At 35.6% G+C, this 22,254-nt stretch overlaps 4 protein-coding genes, 1 long non-coding RNA gene and 1 pseudogene across 6 annotated transcripts; 4 read left to right on the top strand and 2 right to left on the bottom strand.

The window, feature by feature from the left end:
• Positions 1-29: 29 nt before the first annotated feature.
• Positions 30-2,942, bottom strand: LOC110228195 (F-box/LRR-repeat protein At3g58940-like). Its single transcript, XM_021024836.1, is given in 6 exon segments — positions 30-640; positions 732-1,088; positions 1,175-1,195; positions 1,197-1,316; positions 1,601-2,562; positions 2,796-2,942. Coding segments are annotated over 5 exon segments (1,923 nt in total). The 5' UTR covers positions 2,558-2,562; positions 2,796-2,942; the 3' UTR covers positions 30-172.
• Positions 2,943-3,137: 195 nt separating this feature from the next.
• On the top strand, positions 3,138-5,381 carry LOC110228219 (annotated as a pseudogene).
• A 519-nt stretch (positions 5,382-5,900) lies between these two features.
• Positions 5,901-7,722, top strand: LOC110228222 (F-box/LRR-repeat protein At3g58980-like). Of its 2 annotated transcripts, none has more exons than XM_021024904.1 (3): positions 5,901-6,804; positions 6,971-7,111; positions 7,230-7,722. In XM_021024904.1, the coding sequence occupies exons 1-3, from the start codon at positions 5,905-5,907 to the stop codon at positions 7,320-7,322; spliced, it is 1,134 nt and encodes a 377-aa protein (XP_020880563.1). In that variant the 5' UTR covers positions 5,901-5,904; the 3' UTR covers positions 7,323-7,722. The 2 variants fall into 2 exon arrangements, with proteins under 2 accessions (XP_020880563.1, XP_020880564.1); XM_021024905.1 differs by having other exon boundaries at positions 5,901-6,581; positions 7,230-7,312.
• Positions 7,723-13,788: 6,066 nt separating this feature from the next.
• Positions 13,789-15,326, top strand: LOC9312552 (putative F-box protein At3g58960). The gene is made up of 3 exons (XM_021024897.1): positions 13,789-14,618; positions 14,724-14,864; positions 14,969-15,326. The coding sequence occupies exons 1-3, from the start codon at positions 13,797-13,799 to the stop codon at positions 15,254-15,256; spliced, it is 1,251 nt and encodes a 416-aa protein (XP_020880556.1). The 5' UTR covers positions 13,789-13,796; the 3' UTR covers positions 15,257-15,326.
• A 496-nt stretch (positions 15,327-15,822) lies between these two features.
• On the top strand, positions 15,823-18,337 carry LOC110228216 (putative F-box protein At3g58860). Its single transcript, XM_021024890.1, is given in 5 exon segments — positions 15,823-15,926; positions 16,172-17,078; positions 17,184-17,324; positions 17,401-17,609; positions 17,611-18,337. Coding segments are annotated over 4 exon segments (1,353 nt in total). The 5' UTR covers positions 15,823-15,926; positions 16,172-16,187; the 3' UTR covers positions 17,723-18,337.
• Positions 18,338-21,176: 2,839 nt separating this feature from the next.
• Positions 21,177-22,186, bottom strand: LOC110228237. The gene is made up of 2 exons (XR_002331807.1): positions 21,896-22,186; positions 21,177-21,417 (listed from the first exon to the last, which is right to left on the bottom strand). It is a non-coding gene; the product is annotated as an uncharacterized LOC110228237 (long non-coding RNA).
• Between the last annotated feature and the right edge of the window lie 68 nt (positions 22,187-22,254).

Below are 22,254 nucleotides of genomic sequence, written 5' to 3'. Positions count from 1 at the left end.
AGATCCATATTTTAGAGGAAGAAACTCTGTACCGGAATTCAATCTAAATAAACACAAACCGAACCAAATATTAGTAAACTATCAAAAGGTCTAAAATTTTAAAATAAAACTGTTACCGTAGTAATACAAACAAACAAAAAAAAAAAAAAAAAATGTTTTGACAATCATAAATTTATTCTCCGTCTCGAGGAAGAAAATCTGCTGCCGTAGCTTGGTTGAGCTCGGTCATCTCCTGATCCCTGGATGTCTCAGCTCGCTCTGAGTCTGTTGCACGCCGAGCCCTTAATGCTGACACTAGCATTGGGTTCTGCTCGGCAATGATATCGAACAGAGCATCAAAGTCCCGTTTCTTCTCGGTCATCTCCTCACCACTCGACGCCTTTGCTCGCTCTGAGTCAGTTGCCTCTCGAGCCCTCAACGCTGATGCTAGCATTGGGTTCTGGTCGACAATCATGTCGAACATAGCTTCGTAGCCTCGTTGCCTCTCCATCAGATCCGCATGTTTGGCTTTAGCAGCATCTAGTTGCATCTGAAGAGAGTCCTGAGACGTCTCTTGTGGCAGAGGAGGAGGTACCAGGGAAGAAGCTCCATGCATGAAGAAGGCCATATCATAGATACACTCTTTATTGTGGGGAGCAAACTGTAGGAAAAAGAAAGAAAAAAAAAAAAAACAATTAGTGAATTCAAAGCTGTAGTAATTTTTTGTGATTGAAAACGGTAATCAAATATACCTCCGAGTACATCTCATCCATCTGGGTATGGGACCAACCCCCACATTGTGCCGAACTCTTCCAATGTCCAACTATCTCTGTAGAGACCGCGTTTTGGAGCTTATACGGGACAATTTTTAAAATTTTAGGCACTTCAAAGTTTGTAGAATCATTCTCTTCGGCATCTATCTCCATCTCATCCAAACACGGGCAAAACTCCAAGAAATGCCTTATCATCTCTTTCTCTCTAATTGTTCCTCGAAACCCTTTGATCTGCAACTTCTTCACTGGACAAGATATGAGCGAACGACCTTTATCCTCCCGAGAAATGCAGTCACAAGCATCCCCACATTTATCAGTCACATTGTGTAATAGACCCTGAACGCAGAAAGGAGACAATAAGGGACTTCAAACAATGAACTCTGTCTTTGTAAATGTTTGAAGAAAATGAGTTGTGTTTACACCTCAATGATTAGAGTTTCTAAAATGTGGACAGTTCCTTAAGAGAACAGGCATTGCTTGCCATCCTCGATCCTCGGCACTCTTTATACGTAAAATTTTGAGGTTGTTGAACACCGGAAATGATTCACAGCATAGAGAAAGCAACTGAAACAAGACAAAAAAAGAAAGCAGACATTACATTGTTGCAATCTTTGTTTCAAAATCTCAAGGATTAATTCCCAATTTGAAAACAGGAGGCTTAAAACATCGAGATGACCTTTGATTCTGCATTGAAATCTGTGAAAGGACTTAGCATAAGAAAATGTACACTCAGACTAACATAAATTTGAATCGCATGCTTCAGAATTTAGATGAGGCTGTTCGGTTTCTTCATGTCCTTGAGACTAACGAATAAAATACTACAAAAGAAAAACAAAATAGCAACCGACCTCGAGGGTATCTGCAGAAAAATAAAGTTTCTGAACATTTCTTATGCCACTCATGAGCTTCCACACATTTCTAAGACGCAGGAAAACTTCATCTTCATCATTTGGCGCTCGTATTAGCTCGATTTGATCATCACTTAGTATAAGGTTGAGTCGAGCCTCAACTAAATTTGCCAAGTTAACTTTTGGATAGTCCTCTGCAACAATATCAAAGTAGTCCAAGAAAACCAGACTTGGTGTATCAAATGAAATGCTCTTTGGATTCTGAAAGTCTTCAAAACCGCCAGAGATAGTTAGCTTCCTGAGACTTGTACTTGACACGGATTCATCCGACTCACTCCACTCAAAATCAGCCATGTATAGTTCCTCAAGCACAGGGAAAGAAGGAAGAAACATCTCAAGCTTCTCACCTAATGAAATCCTATCCGTGTAAATGTCTAGACTTTTAAGCATTGGTAAGAAAGTGCCTCTACTTCCACGCCACCAATCAATACCAAACTCACTTGTTAATTTCAGCTCAACAAGTGTCCTACTGACAAACATCTCTTTAGGCAGAAAATATTCATCTTCGGAAGAGGAATGGTAATCATACCTAGGAAACTGGAGGAAAAGTTCAAGGTCTGAAACACCACGGTGCAGCACATTACATATCCAAGGTAACACACGACCTGTATCAATACCAGTTTGACACTTGAGGGAGAATTTCTTGATGGGAGAATCACCCTGCACTGCCAATACTCTATCCACAAAATCCATAAAGCTCTGAAGAATCCCATCTCTTTCCCGCTTACCCTCTTCAGGATGAAGGAAGGCAGAGTCATCAATTTCAAGATTAGGGACAAGTGTCCACAAACTGAGCCACCTCTTAGAGAGAACCGAAATCAAAGCAGCCTCCTTTGTCGTAAAGAAGGCCAATATATGACAAAGGAGCTCGTCCGGTAAACTGCTGATCCGATCCATCGACTCTGTAGGAATACAGACATAAAATTCCCAAAATCAACAATTACCAAACAGTTCCACTCGTATAGAAACAGATTCAAACATGACCCTCGCCACCAAAAATATGAGCGAAAACAGACAGACAAAGTAAACAAGAAAAATACGAAACCACCACACAAGGCAAATCAATTTTGAAACTTTGAACAAAAAAAAAAAACAATCAGTAGAAGCATAAATTTGAGCTAATCACGGCACCTACCTTGGTCCTCAGCACATACGCGAAGTCCAATACTCAAATTCAGGAAGATTTAGGGGTTTACTAGAGAAAAAAGAGCACGAGTGTTGTTGAATCGCCGGTACAAGCGAAGAAGATACGACGACATGCACAAATAGGCCCAACAACTAAAGAATTTGCAAACAGCTAGGAGGCAGGCAACTTGACAATTTCACATCACTTGAGAATAAACTTTGGTTAGGTTTGGTTTTGCTTCTAATTTCTGGCCTGCTTTGGTTTTGGTTTGGACCGGTTTTTAAACCAAGTAATATGGTTTACTTGTGACATTTCCGCTCCGACTCCAACCATAACATTCCCGGCATTCCCGCCGTAGAAACAATATTTCTCAGCGAACGCCTTTGTTTTCCAGAAACCCTAAATCTTCGATTTAGCTTTCTTCCCTCCCAATTCGACCCTAATTTGGTTGCATTTGCGTCTCTAGAAGCTGAAAGTGTTGGACTTGGCGAATGTACCTAGGTAAACGCCGAAGTGAATTCATAACTTCTCATTAACTTTTCAGATTCGGCGTCAATTTGCTTTGTGTGGCTTCTCATTTGACTTGTTTAACTGGGTTTCTTCTATTCTCAAATCTCATCTCTATCTCTTATGGTTAAATCGAGTTTATGTATCTTCTCTGTGTTTGTAGATTTTGCATTGGGTATGACTGTATAGGCGTTGAAACTGCTGGGAGCTTATGGAGTCTGTGATTGATGTTGGAATCTTGTTGTTAAAAACTCCATTCGAAATAGTGTTCTAGGGTTTGGTAAGTGATGGATAGAATCAGTGGTCTACCTGATGAGATTCTTTGCCACACATTGTCGTTCCTATCGACAAAGGAGGCTGCTTCAACTTCTCTTCTCTCCAAGAGATGGCGGAATCTGTTTACTTGCACACCAAATCTTCGTTTTGTAGAAGAAGACGAAGACCTTTTTAATGGGAATACTGGTTTAGATGTTTTGAGGAGTTTCTGTGATTTTGTGGATAGAGTATTGGCTGTGTCAGGCAATTCACCGGTTAAGGAATTCACTCTGAATTATCATCATGATGTTGAATCAGCTCATATCAACCTCTGGATAAGTAATGTGCTGAGTCGTGGTGTCTTGGATCATCTTCATCTTCATGTAATTGCTAGAGGTAGGACTCCACTGCCTTTAGCTGTCTTCACTTGCAAGACACTTGTTAAGCTGAAACTAGGAAGAGGGTTTGTTATTTTCTATGGTTCCTGAGAGTGCTTCTCTTCCAGCTCTTAAGAGTCTCTTTCTTGATTGTATCCGGTTCGATAATCATGGTTGTGCATTTGAAGCCCTTCTTTCTGCTTGCCGTGTGCTTGAGCAATTATTGATTCGTGGTATGGATTTTGAAGATTGGGAATGGTGTCGCACCGTGTCATCTGCGACCCTTAAGAGACTTACTATTAGCTGTCTTGGTTGTCGAGGTTTTTGTGATGCCGATTTCAAGAGCACTACTTTCGATACTCCGAGTCTTACCTACTTAGACTACGCTTCTTTTCTTCCGGATGAGTATCCAATTGTTAATCTCGACTCCCTTGTGGAAGCTAAGCTTAATCTAATGGGTATGAGGATTGTTACCAACATAAGAAATCCAACAAATCTGATTAAGGGGTTGAGAAATGTTGAGATCCTGGACTTATCGACTTTGAAAACCTGTGAGGTAAGTGTGCTCTGTTCTTTTCTGTTCTTCTGTAGTATATTATTGCAACTTGAGAAGATAAAATAGCATGATGAGGATATTCAGGAACTATAGATGCATCCTTGTTTCGCTTCCTGGGTTATAAGAATTGAAATCTTGAGGTTTTGGTTGATGACTAGTTGACTTTTTATTTTGTCTCCAGATTTTTAGTTCCTTTGGTGAAGCAATCCCAGTGTTGGAAAACCTGTCTCGTTTATCTATTAAAACTGAGTACAACTATTGGGAGTTTCTTCCATTACTGCTTAAAAAATCTCCGAATCTACAGACACTTGTTATCAAGGTATGACTGAAACCTTGAAAGTATTTTGGAAAAAGGCAAATTTTTCAAAACCCCTATAGATACACATTCCAAGCAGTCTTCAATCTATAATCATTCATCTTGTTTCAGGGTCCCTCCGCGCACTATTTTCATGACTATGGTAGTCAGGAGTGCTTGTCTGGATATTCGTTTCTGTTGTCATGTCCTGTGAAAGTCATAGAGATACACAATTTTTGGGGAACTATTGGAGAGTTTAAGCAAGTTAAGCTTTTCCTGGAGAAATTCCCATGTCTTGAGCTGCTCAAAGTCTCTGCTTGGGGAAGCGATCAAGAATTAAAGTTGCAAATCGCCACAGATCTGCCCATGCTTCCCAGAGCTTGCAAGATCCAGCTAGAGTTCTTTCCCTGATAAACTAACTAATGCATCAAGTGTAACTTTGGTCCCTCTCTAGTTGCTTAAGTTTGTTCAAACCTGAATCTCTTAATCTACTCTCTCTGTCTACATTTTGTTCTGAGGCTCGTTTCAACATTAATGTGTTCTTTGTTGGTGTCTAATGTCTTAACTGATCTTCAATCGAATTTATATGCATAAAAATAAGATCATTAAGCATAAATATAATACTAAATTAAACTTATGTTCTATGTCTGCAACAATTCATTTATGAAGGAATAACATAGTTGACAAACTCTAAACAACCCTTCCAAATTCAATAAATCTATTATTTACAAACAACTAATTCTCAATACATGACCTTATAAACAAGTTAAATTTGGCTCCAACTCTGAATCTGAGTTTTGTTTTCCATTGGACTAGTATGATTCAGAGTTTCTGCATCAATTTGCTTTGCATAGCTTCTTTATTTGACTTATGTTCTCATATCTCTTCTCTCCTTTAATTTTCTCGTTGTCGTGTTAAGTTAATGTTTGAATCAATATCTTATAAGACGTAATTAATTTTAACCGATCATAGTATCCTCGGTTAGATTTTGGTTCTGTTTAAAAAACGAACCAAACCAATCCGTTCTCTAATACCAAAATCAATGAGAAGTTTCTTCTTCTATTATTTGACGCTTTGCTTCCTTCCCTTTTATCTCTTCTTCTTAGTTAGGGTTTACCAAAAAAGAAAATGGATTGGATCAGTAGTCTACCTGATGACATCATTTACCACATCTTGTCCTTTCACTCGACAAAGGAAGCTGCTTTAACATCTGTTCTATCAAAGAGATGGCGAAATCTGTTTGCCTTGTTACCAAATCTTCGATTTGAAGAAAAAGATTTTGACTATCGAGATTCTGATTTTGGTATTCCATGGAGTTTCATAGATTTCTTGGAAAGAGTATTGGCTGTGTCAGGCAACTCCCCACTAAAGAAATTCTCTCTGAAATATCGACAGAATGTTGTTGACTCAGCTCTTATCAACCCTTGGATACGTAATGTGCTAAGTCGTGGTGTCTTGGATCTTCTTCATATTGACATAATCACTAAAAGTGAGTTTTCACTGCCTTTAGAGGTCTTCTCTTGCAAGACACTTGTTAAACTGAAACTAGGAATAGGGTTTGTTATTGCTATGGTTCCTGAGAATGCTTCTCTTCCAGCTCTTAAGACTCTTTTTCTTGATTGTGTTCGATTCTATGATCATCAGCATGGTTGTTCGTTTGAAGCACTTGTTTCTGCTTGCCATGTTCTTGAGGAAATATCAATAGTTGGTGAGCATTGGGAACATTGGAAATGGTGTCGCACCGTGACATCCCCTACCCTTCAGAGACTTACCATTGACTGTGAAGTCTCTAATGATTCTATTAGGTCTGATTTCAGGAGCATTACTTTTGATACTCCGAGTCTTGTCTACTTAAAGTACTCTGGTTTTGTTTCGGATAAGCATCCATTTGTTAACCTTGACGCCCTTTTCGAAGTTAAGCTCACTCTTGCTTTGAGAAAAATTCCACACAATGGCAACCCAACGAATCTTATCAAAGGGTTAAGAAATGTTGAGATCATGGACTTGTCTTCTCATGAAACCTTGAAGGTACTTTTTTTTCTTTCGTCTCTCTGTAATGTATTATAGATGATGCATCTTTGTTTTGCTTCATGGGTTATAAGAATTAAACTTTTGTTAGAAGTATGAAAAAAAATCTTGATGCATGCAAAGATTGAAATTGGTTGATGACTAGTTGATTTTGATTTTGTTTCAGATTTTGTATTCCTTCCGTGAAGCAATCCCCGTGTTTGAGAACCTGTCTCGTCTATCTATTGCAACTAAGTTGGGATCATGCTGGAAACTTGTGCCATTACTGCTTAAAAGATCTCCAAATCTAGAGACTCTAGTCATCAAAGTATGACGATAACCACAAACTTTTTTTTTGGAAAAAAATCTCATATTAATTTTCAAAAAATATCCTAAAGGATACACACCTAATTTTTCAATCTCTCTAATCTTTCATCTTGTTTCAGGGACCCTTGCACTACAAAGGACGTGGACAAGGAATAGAGTCTGTTTGCCAGTGCTTGTCTGGATATTATTTTTTTTATTGTCGTGTCCTGTGAAAGTCCTAGAGATAACCAAATTCCTAGGAACTAAAGGAGAGTTGGAGCAAATGAAACATCTCCTGGAGAAATTGCCATGTCTTGAGCTTGTCAAAGTTCTTGCTTATGCAACAGACGAAGAAGCAAAGTTGAAACTCGCTATAGATCTGCTAATGCTTCTAAGACCTTGCAAGATCCAGCTAGCTCAAGTTTTTTTCCTGCTAAATTAAGTTATGCATGTAGTGAATTTTGGTCCCTCTCTAGTTGCTTAAGTTTCTTTAACCTGAATTTGTTGATTTATACTCTTTTGTCTACAATTTACTTTGGGATCCTAGACTTATCCACTCTTGAAACCTTATATACTCTACTCTCTGTTTCGTTTTAATATTAACGATAGTTTGCCCAAAAAAAAAAGCTAATTAATTAAGCATCTTTAGTGATACTATTTTATGGATAATTTGAATTTGGTTCAGTTTGGTTTATTTGGTTTTACTAGGAGCGGTCCCCGCGCCCGGCGCGGGGTTGTAGGGATTTTAATACCATTATTAGTAATGAACAATTAATAGTGTTTAATCATAATATATATAATAGAAACATAAATGAGAAAAATGATATATTTAAACAATAGATATATTATTAAAATAATGATAGTTGCATAAAAAAATGCAATAAAAACCTGGATTTTGGTTGATGTTGTGTGTCATGATTTTTTCTCCACATTGCCTTAGTTTGGTTCAAAGGTGATGTGTTTAAGCATGTTTTTAATATGTGGGTTAGTCACTTAAAAAATAGACCACTCGTTAAAAACTGGTTTCGTGGGGATAAATTCAATCTGATGAATGTTGTCTATGCACTTTTGCAATGGAGTCTCGAAATCATCTCATGTTCCTCTGTGAGCGCTTCCGAGGTGTGAAATTTGTTTTTTTCTAGGCTTTATTCTCGACAAAAGTTGTTTTGCTCTTGGGCTAAGCTACTTTCTTGGACCTGACGTTCTTCCTCTCTTGAGACACTTAAATAATTGTCCATTCATCAAAGACAGGCTTCTTGGGAATAAATTCAATCTGATGAGTGTTTTCTTTGCATTTTTGCAACGGAGTCTCGGGATCACCTCCTGCTTCTCTGTAAGCTCTCCCCATGTGTGGAATTTGGTTTTATCTATGCTTTATCTATGAAAAATATTAGTTTAAAGAATATAAACTGTTATAATTGAATTTTGAAATTCTTTCAGGAAGCAGGATAATAAACCAGACGTGTTCTTTTGTTTCGAGGTAGTTTTGTCATTAATCATTAAAAATTAATTCGTCTTCTATAAATTTTGGCTTATCGTTAGAAAAATGTAGTGGTCATATCATCGTCTGTGTGATTTGATTCGCAAAATTAGAGTATTCTCAAGGTGTTGACCTACATATATTAATATGTAATTGTGTATATGTTGTGTAATTTTCAAATGTTTGTTTTAAATATGTTATTTTGGTTTGATTAGGTGTCTTAAGGAGAACTACTGCACGTATATGCAAGCAGGTTCTGTTCAACCCTACATGTCTAGAGTTTTGGAGGATGTGGTATTTTTTTGCTGGCAAGGATCACACATTTTGCACTTGAGATTCCGAGACTCCGTTGCAAAAGTGCAAAATGTGCTTAATAACTATAAATTTTTGTGATCCTTAACACAAAACGACTCCGCATTCCTGCAACTTTCAGCACACATACGGTTTACTTTTCATTATAATACTAAAAACAAACAATATGTATTAAAAATATATGTTGTTAAGTTTTTCAAACAATAAGCTGAAAACGAATTAGGGTGTATTTTGAATGCTTTTCAAAATAGTAAAAGTCAAAATATCATTATAATTTTAAAAAGTGCACTTTCAAATATGAAAAAATGAATAACATTTTTTCAAATTCAAAGAAACACTCTTATTCTTTCATTTTGAATTTGGAAATAGAGAGAATGTTACGTCAAAAATGTAAACTAATTCAAGAACCATAAAACAATCCGACCTTATTGTTCACAATAATGATTAGTGAGCTAAACTAATAATCAAACCTGTACTTTAATGGATCAAACAATAATCCACAAACAAAAACCTAATCATTACGTTGCAACAAAGGTCCATAATATATAAACTGGATATTAAAATAAATATGTAAAAATAAACTTGTCAGCACCAGACGCCTTCAGTCATTTGTTTCTTGATAATCAAGGAATCAAAATAATAATCTATGACTGAATTGAACTGAAAGAACATATTCGTATGAATTTGGATATTCTATAGTATAAGTTAATAGAAATTTCACCTTTAGATATATAAATTTAGTTGGTGTCGATTAGTCGGTTGGTACTTGCTTTCCCATTCGTATTACACGGGTAGATAAAAATCGTTGACAAATAATACACAACGAAACGTGCTCGTCTCTTTACAGTACACCAACGTGCTCCACCTACACCATCGTGAAAGCTATGTTCTGGTTCGCCGATATCAACTCTTAACATATCAAGTCATCACTGTCTCCTCCAGGAACAAACCAAGTTCTCCACCTTTACACAAACCATTTTGTCTATGGGAGATGGACACTTTGACACACTTTTGCCAACATTTCTTAAAATTGTTTTTATAAGAAGTCCAATATTACCCACCACTCTCTATCTCAATGACGGTTAAGAACATCCGCTTTGAAACATGCTTCTCGTCTTCCTTCACCAAACCATCTCACGATCGCTCTCTTCTTCATCTTGAAGCCCAAGCCAATATCTCAATGTCTCAAACTTCTTATGTTAACCATCTTCATTACCTTACCTTCCTCCTGATTCAAGCACTTCTTGCAGTCCTGTCTCACTGCCACATCTTCCGCTAGTTGGTACAGTACCAAACAATTACTGTTCTATCTTAGCCATGCATTTCTCGAAGAGCTTCAATGTTCTCCAAGTGTAGTTCATGATCTTCTTTCTTTTTTTTTTAATCATGCACATATGAATGTTAGTTCTTAGTCAATATACCATCAACAATCACAACCAAAAACAAAGGAAATCCAGATATCAGATATGTCGAAAGTGAATCCAAGTATATGAGTAAATTCCATCTAAAGAAGGAAATAGAAACATACCTTTAAATCTCTCTCGGGTCCAGCTAAGAAACTTGATTTATTCAAGTTTGTCGCAGACAAGAGTATTTACAACAGCAAAGAGGCCGCCTTCTCCAATCCAGGATCCAACCTGGAGTAGTTAAAGACCAAAATATATATTTTAGAAACATGCTCACGTAACCTATTTTGCCGCTAAAGTTGCGATCAGTTTCCTCCGCTTCAAATTCTGCCCAAATCTGCAAAAACGAAGGCCAATTTCAAATTAACTATATTAAACATAGAAAACCAAAAAAAAGAGCCTAGACATGAACCAACAATAAAATGATAAAAACCGAGACCAAAGAGATATTAAGCAAAACGGGAATAATGGAATAACTTAATGAGATAGGAGTAATAGAATCTCCTCCTATCTCATTATGAGATGGGTTGAGGAACTTCAGTGCTTAAAGAGATAAGTTCCATTATGAGCAATCCCTGTTAATTTTCAGAAAATGATCAAAAGTTGATCTAGAGTCCAAGATATATGCATGACTTAGGAATAGACAGTACCTTTATCATTACTTCGCGTATGAACATCTCCACAAACTCCTCAGCCATCTTCTTTGTGATCATATCAATATGGCAAGTACCAAACCTTAGAGACCACACATGAGAATCAACTATTGAACTTTTGTTTTTGGGTCTTACCAAATGTAGAGACATTCCAAAAATTAAATACAGGGATGCCACCACAAACTCCAGCATCACTTGAATCTTCCTTAGAGCAAGAGAACTATACAAGTGACTCGGTACCTAGCTTGGTATAACATCTCAGAGATCTGCTTGCATTTACCATCTCAACAACAACGGCTACCTGCATTTTTCTAAAGTTTTCTTTATAGATTCCAAATAACAAGAGAATAAATTTCCCAAATTTACAAGATTTAGCATTGTCACACTCACCATTTCCTTGTACGACGATAAAAGCTTGATTCGATAAGCACTCTGAACATAGGAAGACTTAGTTTGTGAGTTAAAACGAAAGAGATTGAACGCATGAGAATGAAACGAAAGACGAAGAGAGTATTGAAATGCAACTTTTCACCTGTTGCTTAGACAGCTTCTTCAAAGCGTTCTTCTTGATATCAAACATGTTACTCGACACACCAAGCTCCATCATTGGCATATACCTATTGCCATGGAAAAACATAATATTAAGAATCAATCTTCTTACTCAAACACTCCTCAAATCACCAAAGTGAAACCAATTCCAAAACGATTGCTTTTTAGACGTTCTAAAGCAGAGAAAAAAAAAACATCAGTGAGAGCTTCCGAACAAATGAAATCATAGATTCTGTTTCAGCGATATCTAATAAACTACTTTTCACCTATTAACAAAAATACTCCATCAAAATAAAATAAAAACACATAGGAAGAAGAAAAAAAGAAAGACAGACACTTTATCAAAGCCAGAGAGAAAGAGAGGGTTGATTACCAACTCGAGTTTTGTGGGTCTCGACCCGTACCCGCAGACACCGTTCTTAAGTAATATATATACAATCGGTCGTTCGGGATACGATTCACTTCCACCACCGTTTTGCAACCCTAACCGCTACATCCAAGCTACAAACGCCACATTAAAAAAACAAAAACTTTCAATTCACACATAAACCCTAATCATACACTAATCTTAAAGAAGACAAAGAGTGCCATTAACGTTACCGTTGATGCTGGTCACGTTTTCTGGGGCGGTCCATCCGTTACCGTTGATGTTGGTCACGTTTTTTGGGGCGGTCCATCCAAGTAATGAATCCGACCGCAAACCATCATCGCCGGTGCCACCGTACCTGAGTGGTCTACTTTGAAATCAGACCGATTGTGAGCCGTAATATTTCACGTCTTTCTCTCTACAAACCTACTTGTGTATGCAAATTCATCATGCAATCATACGTAATGTAAACAACATTAATATTTTTATAAAAATCGAGTCATAAATAAATTACAGAAGAAAAAAAAACAGGGGTTAGTTGTGATCTAAAGGTGACTACCAATCCAGGTATTTATATAAAATTAAGAGGCGGTGTAATATCTACAACAAAAAAAGGAAGATTTATATATTTTTTAAGAAGCGAATCTATATCATAAAAATTAATAATTTAAAATTGTCTTATTCAATATTATACATATTAATTTTAAGTAACGTTTCATTTTATTTTAAGATAAAGATGGAATAATAACATAACGATTTAGATTTACTACTATATCTTACATTTGTTTAGATTTTCCGTCATTATCGACATAAAATATTAAAAAAATAAAATTTTATTAGAGATATGAATCAGATTTAAAGAATATACGTAGGATTGTTTTGATATTTTTTGCCAATATCTACTTATCAAAAAAGGAAAATTTAATTTTTAACTCATAATTATCACAAACGATTGGTTGGGAAAGAAAGAAAAAAACAAAAAAAAAACGGAAAACAAAACGAAAAAAAAAGAAAAAAAAAGGAAGACACACGACCATTTTCCGTCTCCTTCTACGAAATCCCACGTTTTTCATTACGATCAATGGAGGTTAATACACTTTCATCGAGTCTATATTCATTATTCGTGCATGATCCAATCTAGATAATTCAAGGTAATTTTAAAGAACACCCTCTTTTATTAGCTTGAACTCTATGGTGCAGGATAGCATCAATAATTCAATATGATGGTTTGAAGACTTGGCATAGACAAGATATTAATTAAGAGTCGTCTTTCCATCATGTCAGATTCGATCAAAAGATGATGTTCTATCACTAAATTGTCGATTCTCTCTGGTTATATGCTATATTTTAGGTTTTCAAGTCTGGTATGTATATTAAAAAGTTTACATGCGACGAAGAACATGATGATGAGGTACGATGAACATCTTCTAAATTGGTACGTAAATTACAATCGATCCATTTTTTTTTAGGTTTTCTTATTTTTTCGTGTTTACGAATATTATTAATTTTAAAAAATGTTACAATCGATCCATTTTTTTTTAGGTTTTCTTATTTTTTCGTGTTTACGAATTTTATTAATTTTATAAAATGTAAATTATATTAAATATTCACTTATTAGGGTTATTTATGTAATTGAACATTAGTTGATATTTGACTTGATTTAATAGAAGGTATTTAAGTAATTACGTAAAATCAAGGACTCAACAAGAGCCGAGAGTCCGACACATCAGCAAAAACACTTCTCAAATATTGTTATATATAGATATAGATAGATATAGATTCAACAAATATAACCCAAATTATCCAACCAAGACCTAAAACCCTATATATTTTATTAAATTAAACCCTAGTTTTACTACGTTTTCTTTTGCATATACTGTATAGCAATTTTTGCTGAGCCTTGACGTCTCTAGCAGAAGGTATAGGGTTTGGGAAAAGAGATGGATATAATCGGCAGTCTACCAGATGATATCCTTTGCCATATTCTATCTTTCTTTCCAATAAAAGAAGCTGCTTTAACATCTCTCCTCTCAAAGAGATGGCGGAATCTGTTTGTCTTCATACCGAATCTTCATCTAGATTACTTTAACTATCGAAATAATCCCAATAATTATACGAGTTTCAGAGATTTTGTGGATAGAGTGTTAACTGTGTCAGGCAATTCTCCACTAAAGAAATTTGCTCTGAAACATCCACAGAGTAATGACGCAGCTCGTGTCAACAGTTGGATATGCAATGTACTGAGTCGTGGTGTTTTGGATCTTAATCTTTATTTAGATGGTAACTATATGTATTCACTGCCTTTAGAGATCTTTTCTTGCAAGACAATTGTTAACTTGAAATTAGGAATGAATTTTGATATTGGTATGGTTCCTGAGAACGCTTCTCTTCCGGCCCTTAGGACTCTATTTCTTGATTATATTGACTTCTCTAGTAATTTTGTAGCTCTTCTTTCTGCTTGCCATGTGCTTGAGGAATTAACAATGTATGTTTTTGATTGGGATTACTGGGAACAATGTCGCACCGTTTCATGTCCGACTCTCCAGAGACTTATCATTAACTGTTATGGCAGTACGACTTTCGATCTTTCTCGGAGAAAGACTGTTACGGATGGTTATCCAATTGTTAATTTTGACTCCCTTGTCGAAGCTAAGCTTACTCTTGCTTCAAGGAAACATCCTCAAAAAGGCAGTCCAGAGAATCTGATTAAGGGGTTAAGAAATGTAGAGATCCTCGAGTTATCGTCTTTTCAAACCTCAGAGGTACGTTTTACTCGCTTCCTTGGATTACAAGAATAAAAATCTTGATATAAGAAAACCAAAGATTTATGTTGGTTAGTGACTAATTGATTTTATTTTTGGTTTCAGACATTTTATTCCTTCCGGAAATCAATCCCAGTGTTCAAGAACCTATTGCATTTATCTGTTACTACTGATTCAAGAGATTGCTGCCGATGTCTGCCATTATTGCTTAAGAACTCTCCAAATCTACGGACTCTCCTCTTAAAGGTATATGCCAAATAATCCTGAAAATATTATTGAACGAATCAAAAATTTCAAAATCTTATAGATTAAACCCATTTGTCAATCGCTAATCATCTCTCTTATTTCAGGGACCCTTGCACTGTGATCGTCGTTGGCCAGCACGTGAACCTGTTTGCATGTGCTTTTCCGGATTAGAGTCATGTCCTGTGGAGGTCCTAGAGATAACCGAGTACAAAGGAACTAAAGATAACTTGGAGCATATGAAAAATTTCCTGGAGAAATTACTATGTCTTGAGCTAGTCAAAGTTTGTGCTTGTGAAACAGACGACGAGAAAAAGTTGAAACTCACCAACGACCTGCTAAGGCTTCGCGGACCGTCCAAGTGCAAGATCCAGTTCCAGTTCATTGCCTCCTAGTTAGTTGCTCTGTTATAACATAAATCTGTTCTGTGAGCACTCTGAAAGTCTTGTTTCTAGTTCTGTCATATGGATGATATGAATTATGATTTGTCATCATTAGTTTGGTTTGAGTTATTCTTTGTTGGTGTCCTTAACAGATCTTTAACACGAATTGACTAAGGTTAGCAAGATTAAAATTACCTACAACCTGACTCACTAAGTCACTATACAACAAAACAGATACCAACTTAGTTAACTTTTTGGGACACCAAGAACAACGACTAATGAAATCAGAGGTTATAAATACATATTAGTTCGTTTATCAAACAAAAATTTTAAAATTTAACTCATGTAATATTATTTTTTGTTGGATACATAACATGTAAAGAGTTTTTGAAAATGTATTACCATGGAGAGTTTTTGAAAATGTATTACCATGGAGAGACGCACCGTTTCGATGCAATCAATAGATGAAAAGTTTACATTCCCGCCATAGAATCCCCCCACTATCATCACTCTTATCCTTTTCCTAAACCCTATAATGTATGTGTGTGTGTATATATATATATATATATATATCTTCTTTTTTTTTTACTTGCCCACCAATTTTACCCTAATTTTGGGTGCAAAAATATGCGTTTGCTTGTCCCTCAAATCTGAAAGTTTTGAACTTGTTCTTCGTACCGTGGTAAGGACTCCATATCAACTTAAATCTTCTGCTTCCATTATGGCCATTTATTGGGAGATTTAGTTATCCCCAAATCAAATCAATCGTCATTGATTTAGCAATTGCGTATATGTGATTTATGCTTTGATTTAGGGTTTTAAATTTGCTTCTTGTTTGAATCAAATCGTTCTGTTCCTTTCTCAGTTTGTGGATCCTAGAATAGTACTGTTTGGTAATGATGTATGCTTGATTTTTCTATTGCTTAGGAGTTTTGTGTAGACAATGGACTCGGAGGAGATGGATCTCTTCAGCAAGTTACCGGACGAGGTTATTTCTCATATCTTGTCATCCCTTCCAACGAAGGAGGCTGCTTCAACATCGGTTCTTGCAAAGAAGTGGCGCTATCTGTTTGCGTTTGTCCCTAGTATCGATTTCGATGACTCTGATTTTCTGCATCCCGAAGAGGGTAAACGGGAAAAGGACGGTATTCTTCAGAGTTTCATGGATTTCGTGGATAGGGTTTTGGCATTGCAGGGTGATTCTCCCATTAAGAAGTTCTCCCTAAATGTTAAAACTGGTGTTGATCCTGATCGTGTGGATCGTTGGATATGTAATGTGTTGTAACGCGGTGTCTCTCACCTTGATCTATTCATGGACTTTGATGAAGATTATTCGCTGCCTTACCAGATATCTGTCAGTAAGACATTAGTTGAGCTGAAAACAGGGTACGGAGTTGATCTTTATTCGTGGGACGATGACATGTTCCTACCGATGCTTAAGACTCTTGTTCTTCAATCAGTTGGGTTTGGTAGGGGTCAGTTTCAGACACTTCTTCCTGCTTGCCCTGTCCTTGAAGAATTAATGCTTCTTGATATGGAGTGGAAAGATAGGAATGTGATCTTGTCAAGTTCAAGCCTCAAGAAGCTTGAGATTACCTCTGAAGATGGCTGTTTAGGCACTTTTTCATTCGATACACCGAATCTTGTTTTCTTAGACTACTATGATTCCGTTGCAGAGGATTATCCAAAAGTAAACTTGACAAACTTAGTTGAGGTTGGGATGAACCTTGCTCTTACTTATGATCGAATCCATCGAGCAAGAGATAATGTGTGGAAGCTTATTCATGGAATTCGAAATGCTCAGATATTTCACATATCTCCTGTTACTTTCGAGGTCAGTCTCCTATTTTGTAACACTTATTTCAGCTGGTCTTTATAAGAAGGAAAGGCGAAGATCTTCGTCTCAGTTCGTGGAATATAACAATGTCTCTTGATTCAGGTGCTTTCTCTTTGCTGTGAAGCGATGCCGGTTTTCAAAAACCTTACCATGTTAAATATTAGGAGTGTGATGCTGCAAGGATGGCAAGCAATGCCACTTCTTCTAAGGAACTGTCCAAATTTGGAAACTCTAATCCTTGGGGTATTAAACACCAAACCATAGTTTCCCCACTTTCAACTTTTGAAATCCGCTTATTGTCTCCTTTATGCCTTTTCAGGGACTCTTACACACTGTAACAGAAAAATGCGGGGATGTTTGTGACTGCATTCCTAGGAAGAAGAAAGGTCGTTCGCTCATGGCTTGCCCTGTGAATAAGATACAGATTCAAGGATTTAGAGGAACAATCAGAGAGGTGCACGTGATAAAGCACTTCTTGGAATATTGTCCAGGTTTGAAGGAGATGGAGATATTTGTCGAAGAAAAGGACCAAATGGTTTGAACTTGTGGAGGATACGCTGATGCAATACAACGATATGTCGAGTTGCACAGTTAATTTCAGGGTGCTGGCTCCCTTGTACTGGAGGTGGACTCGAAAGTGAAGTCTTGGCGGATGAAAACTTGCTTTCGTTTTGTTTCTCTTTTTAGCTTTTATTTTGCTTAAGTACGATTTGATTCATGTACTAGACAGAACCATTCCTGCTTCTCTACAATTTCAAATATTTACGTGTTCACAATCTTTAGCTTTTTAATAGAGGACTGTTCTACGTTTACTAGAGACATTTCCATGTCTTGAGAATTGGTGAAGGTTCTTGCTTCGGTAAAAAATGACAAGAAAGTTTCGACTCATGAATCAGTTTGTGTTAACTGCTTTTTGGTTACAGTTTGCTCTGTTTTCTAGTGTTTTTATCATCCTCTATTCCTCTGTTTTGAAGGGTTTGTTTTAAATTTTAATATGATTTTCAAACAATTTAGTTTTGCTTTGATGGCTACCTAGTTGAGTTTTATAACCGATCAAAACCCAATTTAATCTTACTCAAACTAACAAAAATTGTTCACAGTATAGTTTAATCACCTATAACGAGCTTGACCCAGCTCATTATGCTCATGTCAACCGTTGTCTATGTGAGGTGGTGAAGCGTGAAACTTGACTTTATTGTTAAACAAGGATATGCATTGTTTTGATTAAAACCATTATTTTCTTAAATTTTTAAGTGTTAAATTTATTTTAAACTCATAAAAATCATTATTAATTTTTTTAAAATGAGTTTAAGTGTTAAATCTATATTATGTGAAAACATGCCGAACTTCGAACACCAAAGTTTACGGACCAACTAAGGACAGGATGCATAGACGCGGTTATTTTCAACGTTTTTAAATTTTAACACTTAAATTAATTTTTTAAAAAGTAATAGTGAAATTAACATTGTTTTGGTTAAAAGCATTATTTTCGTAAAGTTTAAGTATTAAATTTGTTTTAAATATTAGTGAAAATCATTATTAATTTTTTAAAAATGAGTTTAAGTGTTAAATTTATATTACGTGAAAACATGCCGAACTTCGAACACCAAAGCTTACGGACCAACTAAGGACATGATGCCTAGGCGCGGTTATTTTCGACGTTTTTAAAATTTAACACTTAAACTAATTTTAAAAAAAAAATAGTGAAATTAACATTGTTTTGGTTAAAAGCATTATTTTCTTAAAGTTTAAGTATTAAAATTTGTTTTAAATTTTAGTAAAAATCATTATTAGTTTTTTAAAAATGAGTTTAAGTGTTAAATCTATATTACGTGAAAACATGCTGAACTTCGAACACCAAAGCTTACGGACCAACTAAGGACAGGATGCCTAGGCGCGGTTAGTTTTCGACGTTTTTATAATTTAACACTTAAACTAATTTTTAAAAAGTAATAGTAAAATTAACATTGTTTTGGTTAATTGTTTTGTTAAAGTTTTAGTTTTTATTTAAAATTTTAAATAGTTATTTTTTTGAAACCATAAGTTTAATTATATTGTTTTAATTAACAGTTAATCTTTTAAAACTAATTTAATACTTAAACTAATCTTAAGAAAATAAAAGGAAACAAACAAAAAATAGTACCTTGTTGGATTTAGTAGCATAGAAGGCCTCATACAAAAAAAGCCCATTCCAAAGTCAGATTTGAGCCCATTTCTTTTCTATACTTGTTGATCCTCTCACTTGGGATTTTGGTGATGATGATCGATGAAACCACAAATTGGTCTTCTTTCTCCGGAGGCGACTCGTAGTCTAAAGCCATCGAAACACCGAACCTGCTAACTGGTCGTCAATTTCACTATCCCTCTCTTCGCCACCGTCTTCCTCGTATCCTTCTCCGTCGTGAAACCATCTCCTTCGGTGAAAGCGTTTCGGTGGCGAGATCTTAGATCGTGTGAAATTAGGGAGACACGAACTAAAAACTGAACTCGATTGATTGAAGATGTTTTCACGAGAGATCGAAAGCTCATCAGTGATCAGTCGCAGAGCTTTGATCGACAAGAGAAATTTTCTTTAGGTATAAAAAGAAAGAAGAAGAAGAAGATGAAAGATGTTTTTTTGGTTTTTGGTTTCTCAACGAAGAAGAAGATATGAGGGAAACTATTTATAAGCAAACGTTCCATTGAAAAAAGGAAATTTTGCTCTTGTTATTTCCTTTTCCGACTAGGTTTTTGTTATTTCCTTTTTTTTTTTTTATGTTTTACGAAGAAAAGGAAATTGATCACGGTAAGAAAATGTTACGTTACATTACCGTTACAACAAAATAATATCTTTCTTACTGCGTAACAATCTATCAAGGTAATTTCTTTGATTTTTCGTTAGAGTAAACAGAGCATGAACCGTTGATTAGGTAGTTTCTGTATATGATGGTAATAGACTTCAATCCTCCAATCCTGGTCATCTTTATGAATTCTCAATTTGTTTCCAGGTAAGTAAGAAACATCAACTCTTACCATAAAGATTCATCTTCAATCAAATTCACCCGTTAAGACAGTGTGCTCATGGACGACCAACGACAGTTCCCCTTGTTAATTTGAAGGCATTGCACAAACAGATGAAAAGGACAATTGTGGCACGAATTAGACCGCAGAGAAATCACGCTTGATCATGCCAAGTGATGCTTAGATGATGCCATAGACTCAGCAAATAACTACTTTCTCAGTTTGCTACAATACTCGTAGACATAGTGTAAAGCATTTCTAGGTTGATACTACACTAGAGAGTTTGCAAGCTGATATATAACTCATTGTACTCTTTGCATTCGATTAATCTAATACAAAAGAAAAGTTCATTGACAAACGATTCATGGTCCAAAAGTTCACCAGTCAAGAGTTATCATCAATTCCAAAGAGACAAGCGTTTCTTATCTTCTTCTTCTTTGCGACTTGTGATTTGGTTTCTTAATTGTATTTTGCTTTGAGGTGGTCTTAGTTGATTGTCTTAATTAGTCTTAACTGAACATATGATCTTTTACGCAAACAGGCCAAGATTGAGGCCAAGATTGTCCTGAAGATTCAACTATTTATGTAATCTACTATACATTTTTGCAACAGTTTTTGGGATCCCCAATCGGATCGAAATTTTGACCCGGAATTAATTTATTTCGACCCGACTTGGAGACAATCGGATCTTACCTTCTTTGTGATTTTCAACCCGAAATTTATTCACCAAATCTTTGACCCAAAAATTTGTTTAATTTTGTCCCGGAATTTGACCCGAAAAAAGTATTTCGGATTCACATTAAATGATACTTTCCAAAAAAAATTCTAACGAATTAAAATGATTTGTTTGGTAACCAACAAATCTTTAGTTCGGATCTTCCACAAATTTCGCCTATTATTATGTATATCTCTTTTGGTAAGATGTTTTCTACAAAAAGAAACGACAATAATTATCTCATTAATTACACGGTTCTAACAACTAAACATGGAATGCTAACAATATACATAAATCTCGACGATTGTAATATATATATCTCTTTTGTACCATATATAGAGAATATACCTAATATAGTTAGGATTAATTTCAAATTGCGAGATTTTCAAGATTTTGAACTTGATCACCAAAATTTTTCCGCTTTACAATCAAACCTAACCCTAAACATCTACAACCTCTATATATAACATGTCAACACATGCAAAAGAAAAAAACAGCACATCAAGAAACATTATACCTTTTACATCGAGGATGAAACCTTTTCAATATCTCCATGGTTGTTTCATTCGCCTATCTAAGAGACGGGTTTACAAAATCGCATGACGAATCTAAGTTAAGATCCTGCATCATGGCAATACACAACCAAACTGGTGAGTGGTGAGATTCTGAACTCAAATATTATTTTCAGTTTCCAAATTCATTTTTTTTTGTTTTGTTTTTTCTGCAGATTTGTGGTTAACAAGAAAATGCAAGAGAAATGTTCTGCAGATTTGATTTGAACAACACAGATTTTGCAGATCCATAAAGCCTTTAACTTCTTTTTGATACTACATTACAATATTGTATACATTATGTTCATAAAAATATATATCATTTTGTGTTTCTTCTGAATACTTTGTTTTAGTATTAGTTGGATTTGGATTTGATCTAATCTATGTTTATAAATTGTTTTCTACAAGATTTTCTGTGTAGGAAATGAAGAATTAAGATGACAAGAAACTATCATGTATTCTTGAAATACCTTTTGAGGCAATCAAATGATTAGCTTAAAACATAAAAAGACATGGAAAAATGGAAAGAGACTTTGAAAACGACCGACCTGTTGTACTATGTTGTATGAAAATGTTCTTTAAGATCCCATAAGGAATCTCATTGTTTACTTTGGTCCTTGACTATGTTGAATAAGCGTGTCCATGTTGCTTTGCATTTGAGATCCATGAACCTGCCAAATTCAACAAATGTCACAACGTGAACAACCAGAGCAATCTCTCTTTAAACATGTTACCAATGAAGATTTTAGTCTCTGAGCAAATATCAACGAAAATTATATGATATATAAAATTTTCGAATGCAAGAAGACAGATTCTTCAAACAAAGATCTAACTGATTATTTTTTCAAAGATTAGAACCATTGACTTAGAACCTAAAACAAAAATAAAAGAAGAAGCATCCTTTTAC

Source organism: Arabidopsis lyrata (genome assembly GCF_000004255.2).
Source record: "Arabidopsis lyrata subsp. lyrata unplaced genomic scaffold ARALYscaffold_5, whole genome shotgun sequence".
In the NCBI taxonomy this organism is placed as follows: Eukaryota; Viridiplantae; Streptophyta; class Magnoliopsida; order Brassicales; family Brassicaceae; genus Arabidopsis; species Arabidopsis lyrata.
Note: the sequence above shows the minus strand (reverse complement) of the source record. Positions and strands in the feature narration are given on the sequence as shown.

Excerpts from the sequence above, each read along its gene's own strand:
- LOC110228222 (XM_021024904.1), top strand. The coding sequence starts at position 5,905 with ATGGATTGGATCAGTAGTCTACCTGATGACATCATTTACCACATCTTG. Across the intron at positions 6,805-6,970 it reads CTTCTCATGAAACCTTGAAG|ATTTTGTATTCCTTCCGTGA; the intron begins GTACTTTTTTTT and ends ATTTTGTTTCAG. Across the intron at positions 7,112-7,229 it reads TAGAGACTCTAGTCATCAAA|GGACCCTTGCACTACAAAGG; the intron begins GTATGACGATAA and ends ATCTTGTTTCAG.
- LOC9312552 (XM_021024897.1), top strand. The coding sequence starts at position 13,797 with ATGGATATAATCGGCAGTCTACCAGATGATATCCTTTGCCATATTCTA. Across the intron at positions 14,619-14,723 it reads CGTCTTTTCAAACCTCAGAG|ACATTTTATTCCTTCCGGAA; the intron begins GTACGTTTTACT and ends TTTTGGTTTCAG. Across the intron at positions 14,865-14,968 it reads TACGGACTCTCCTCTTAAAG|GGACCCTTGCACTGTGATCG; the intron begins GTATATGCCAAA and ends CTCTTATTTCAG.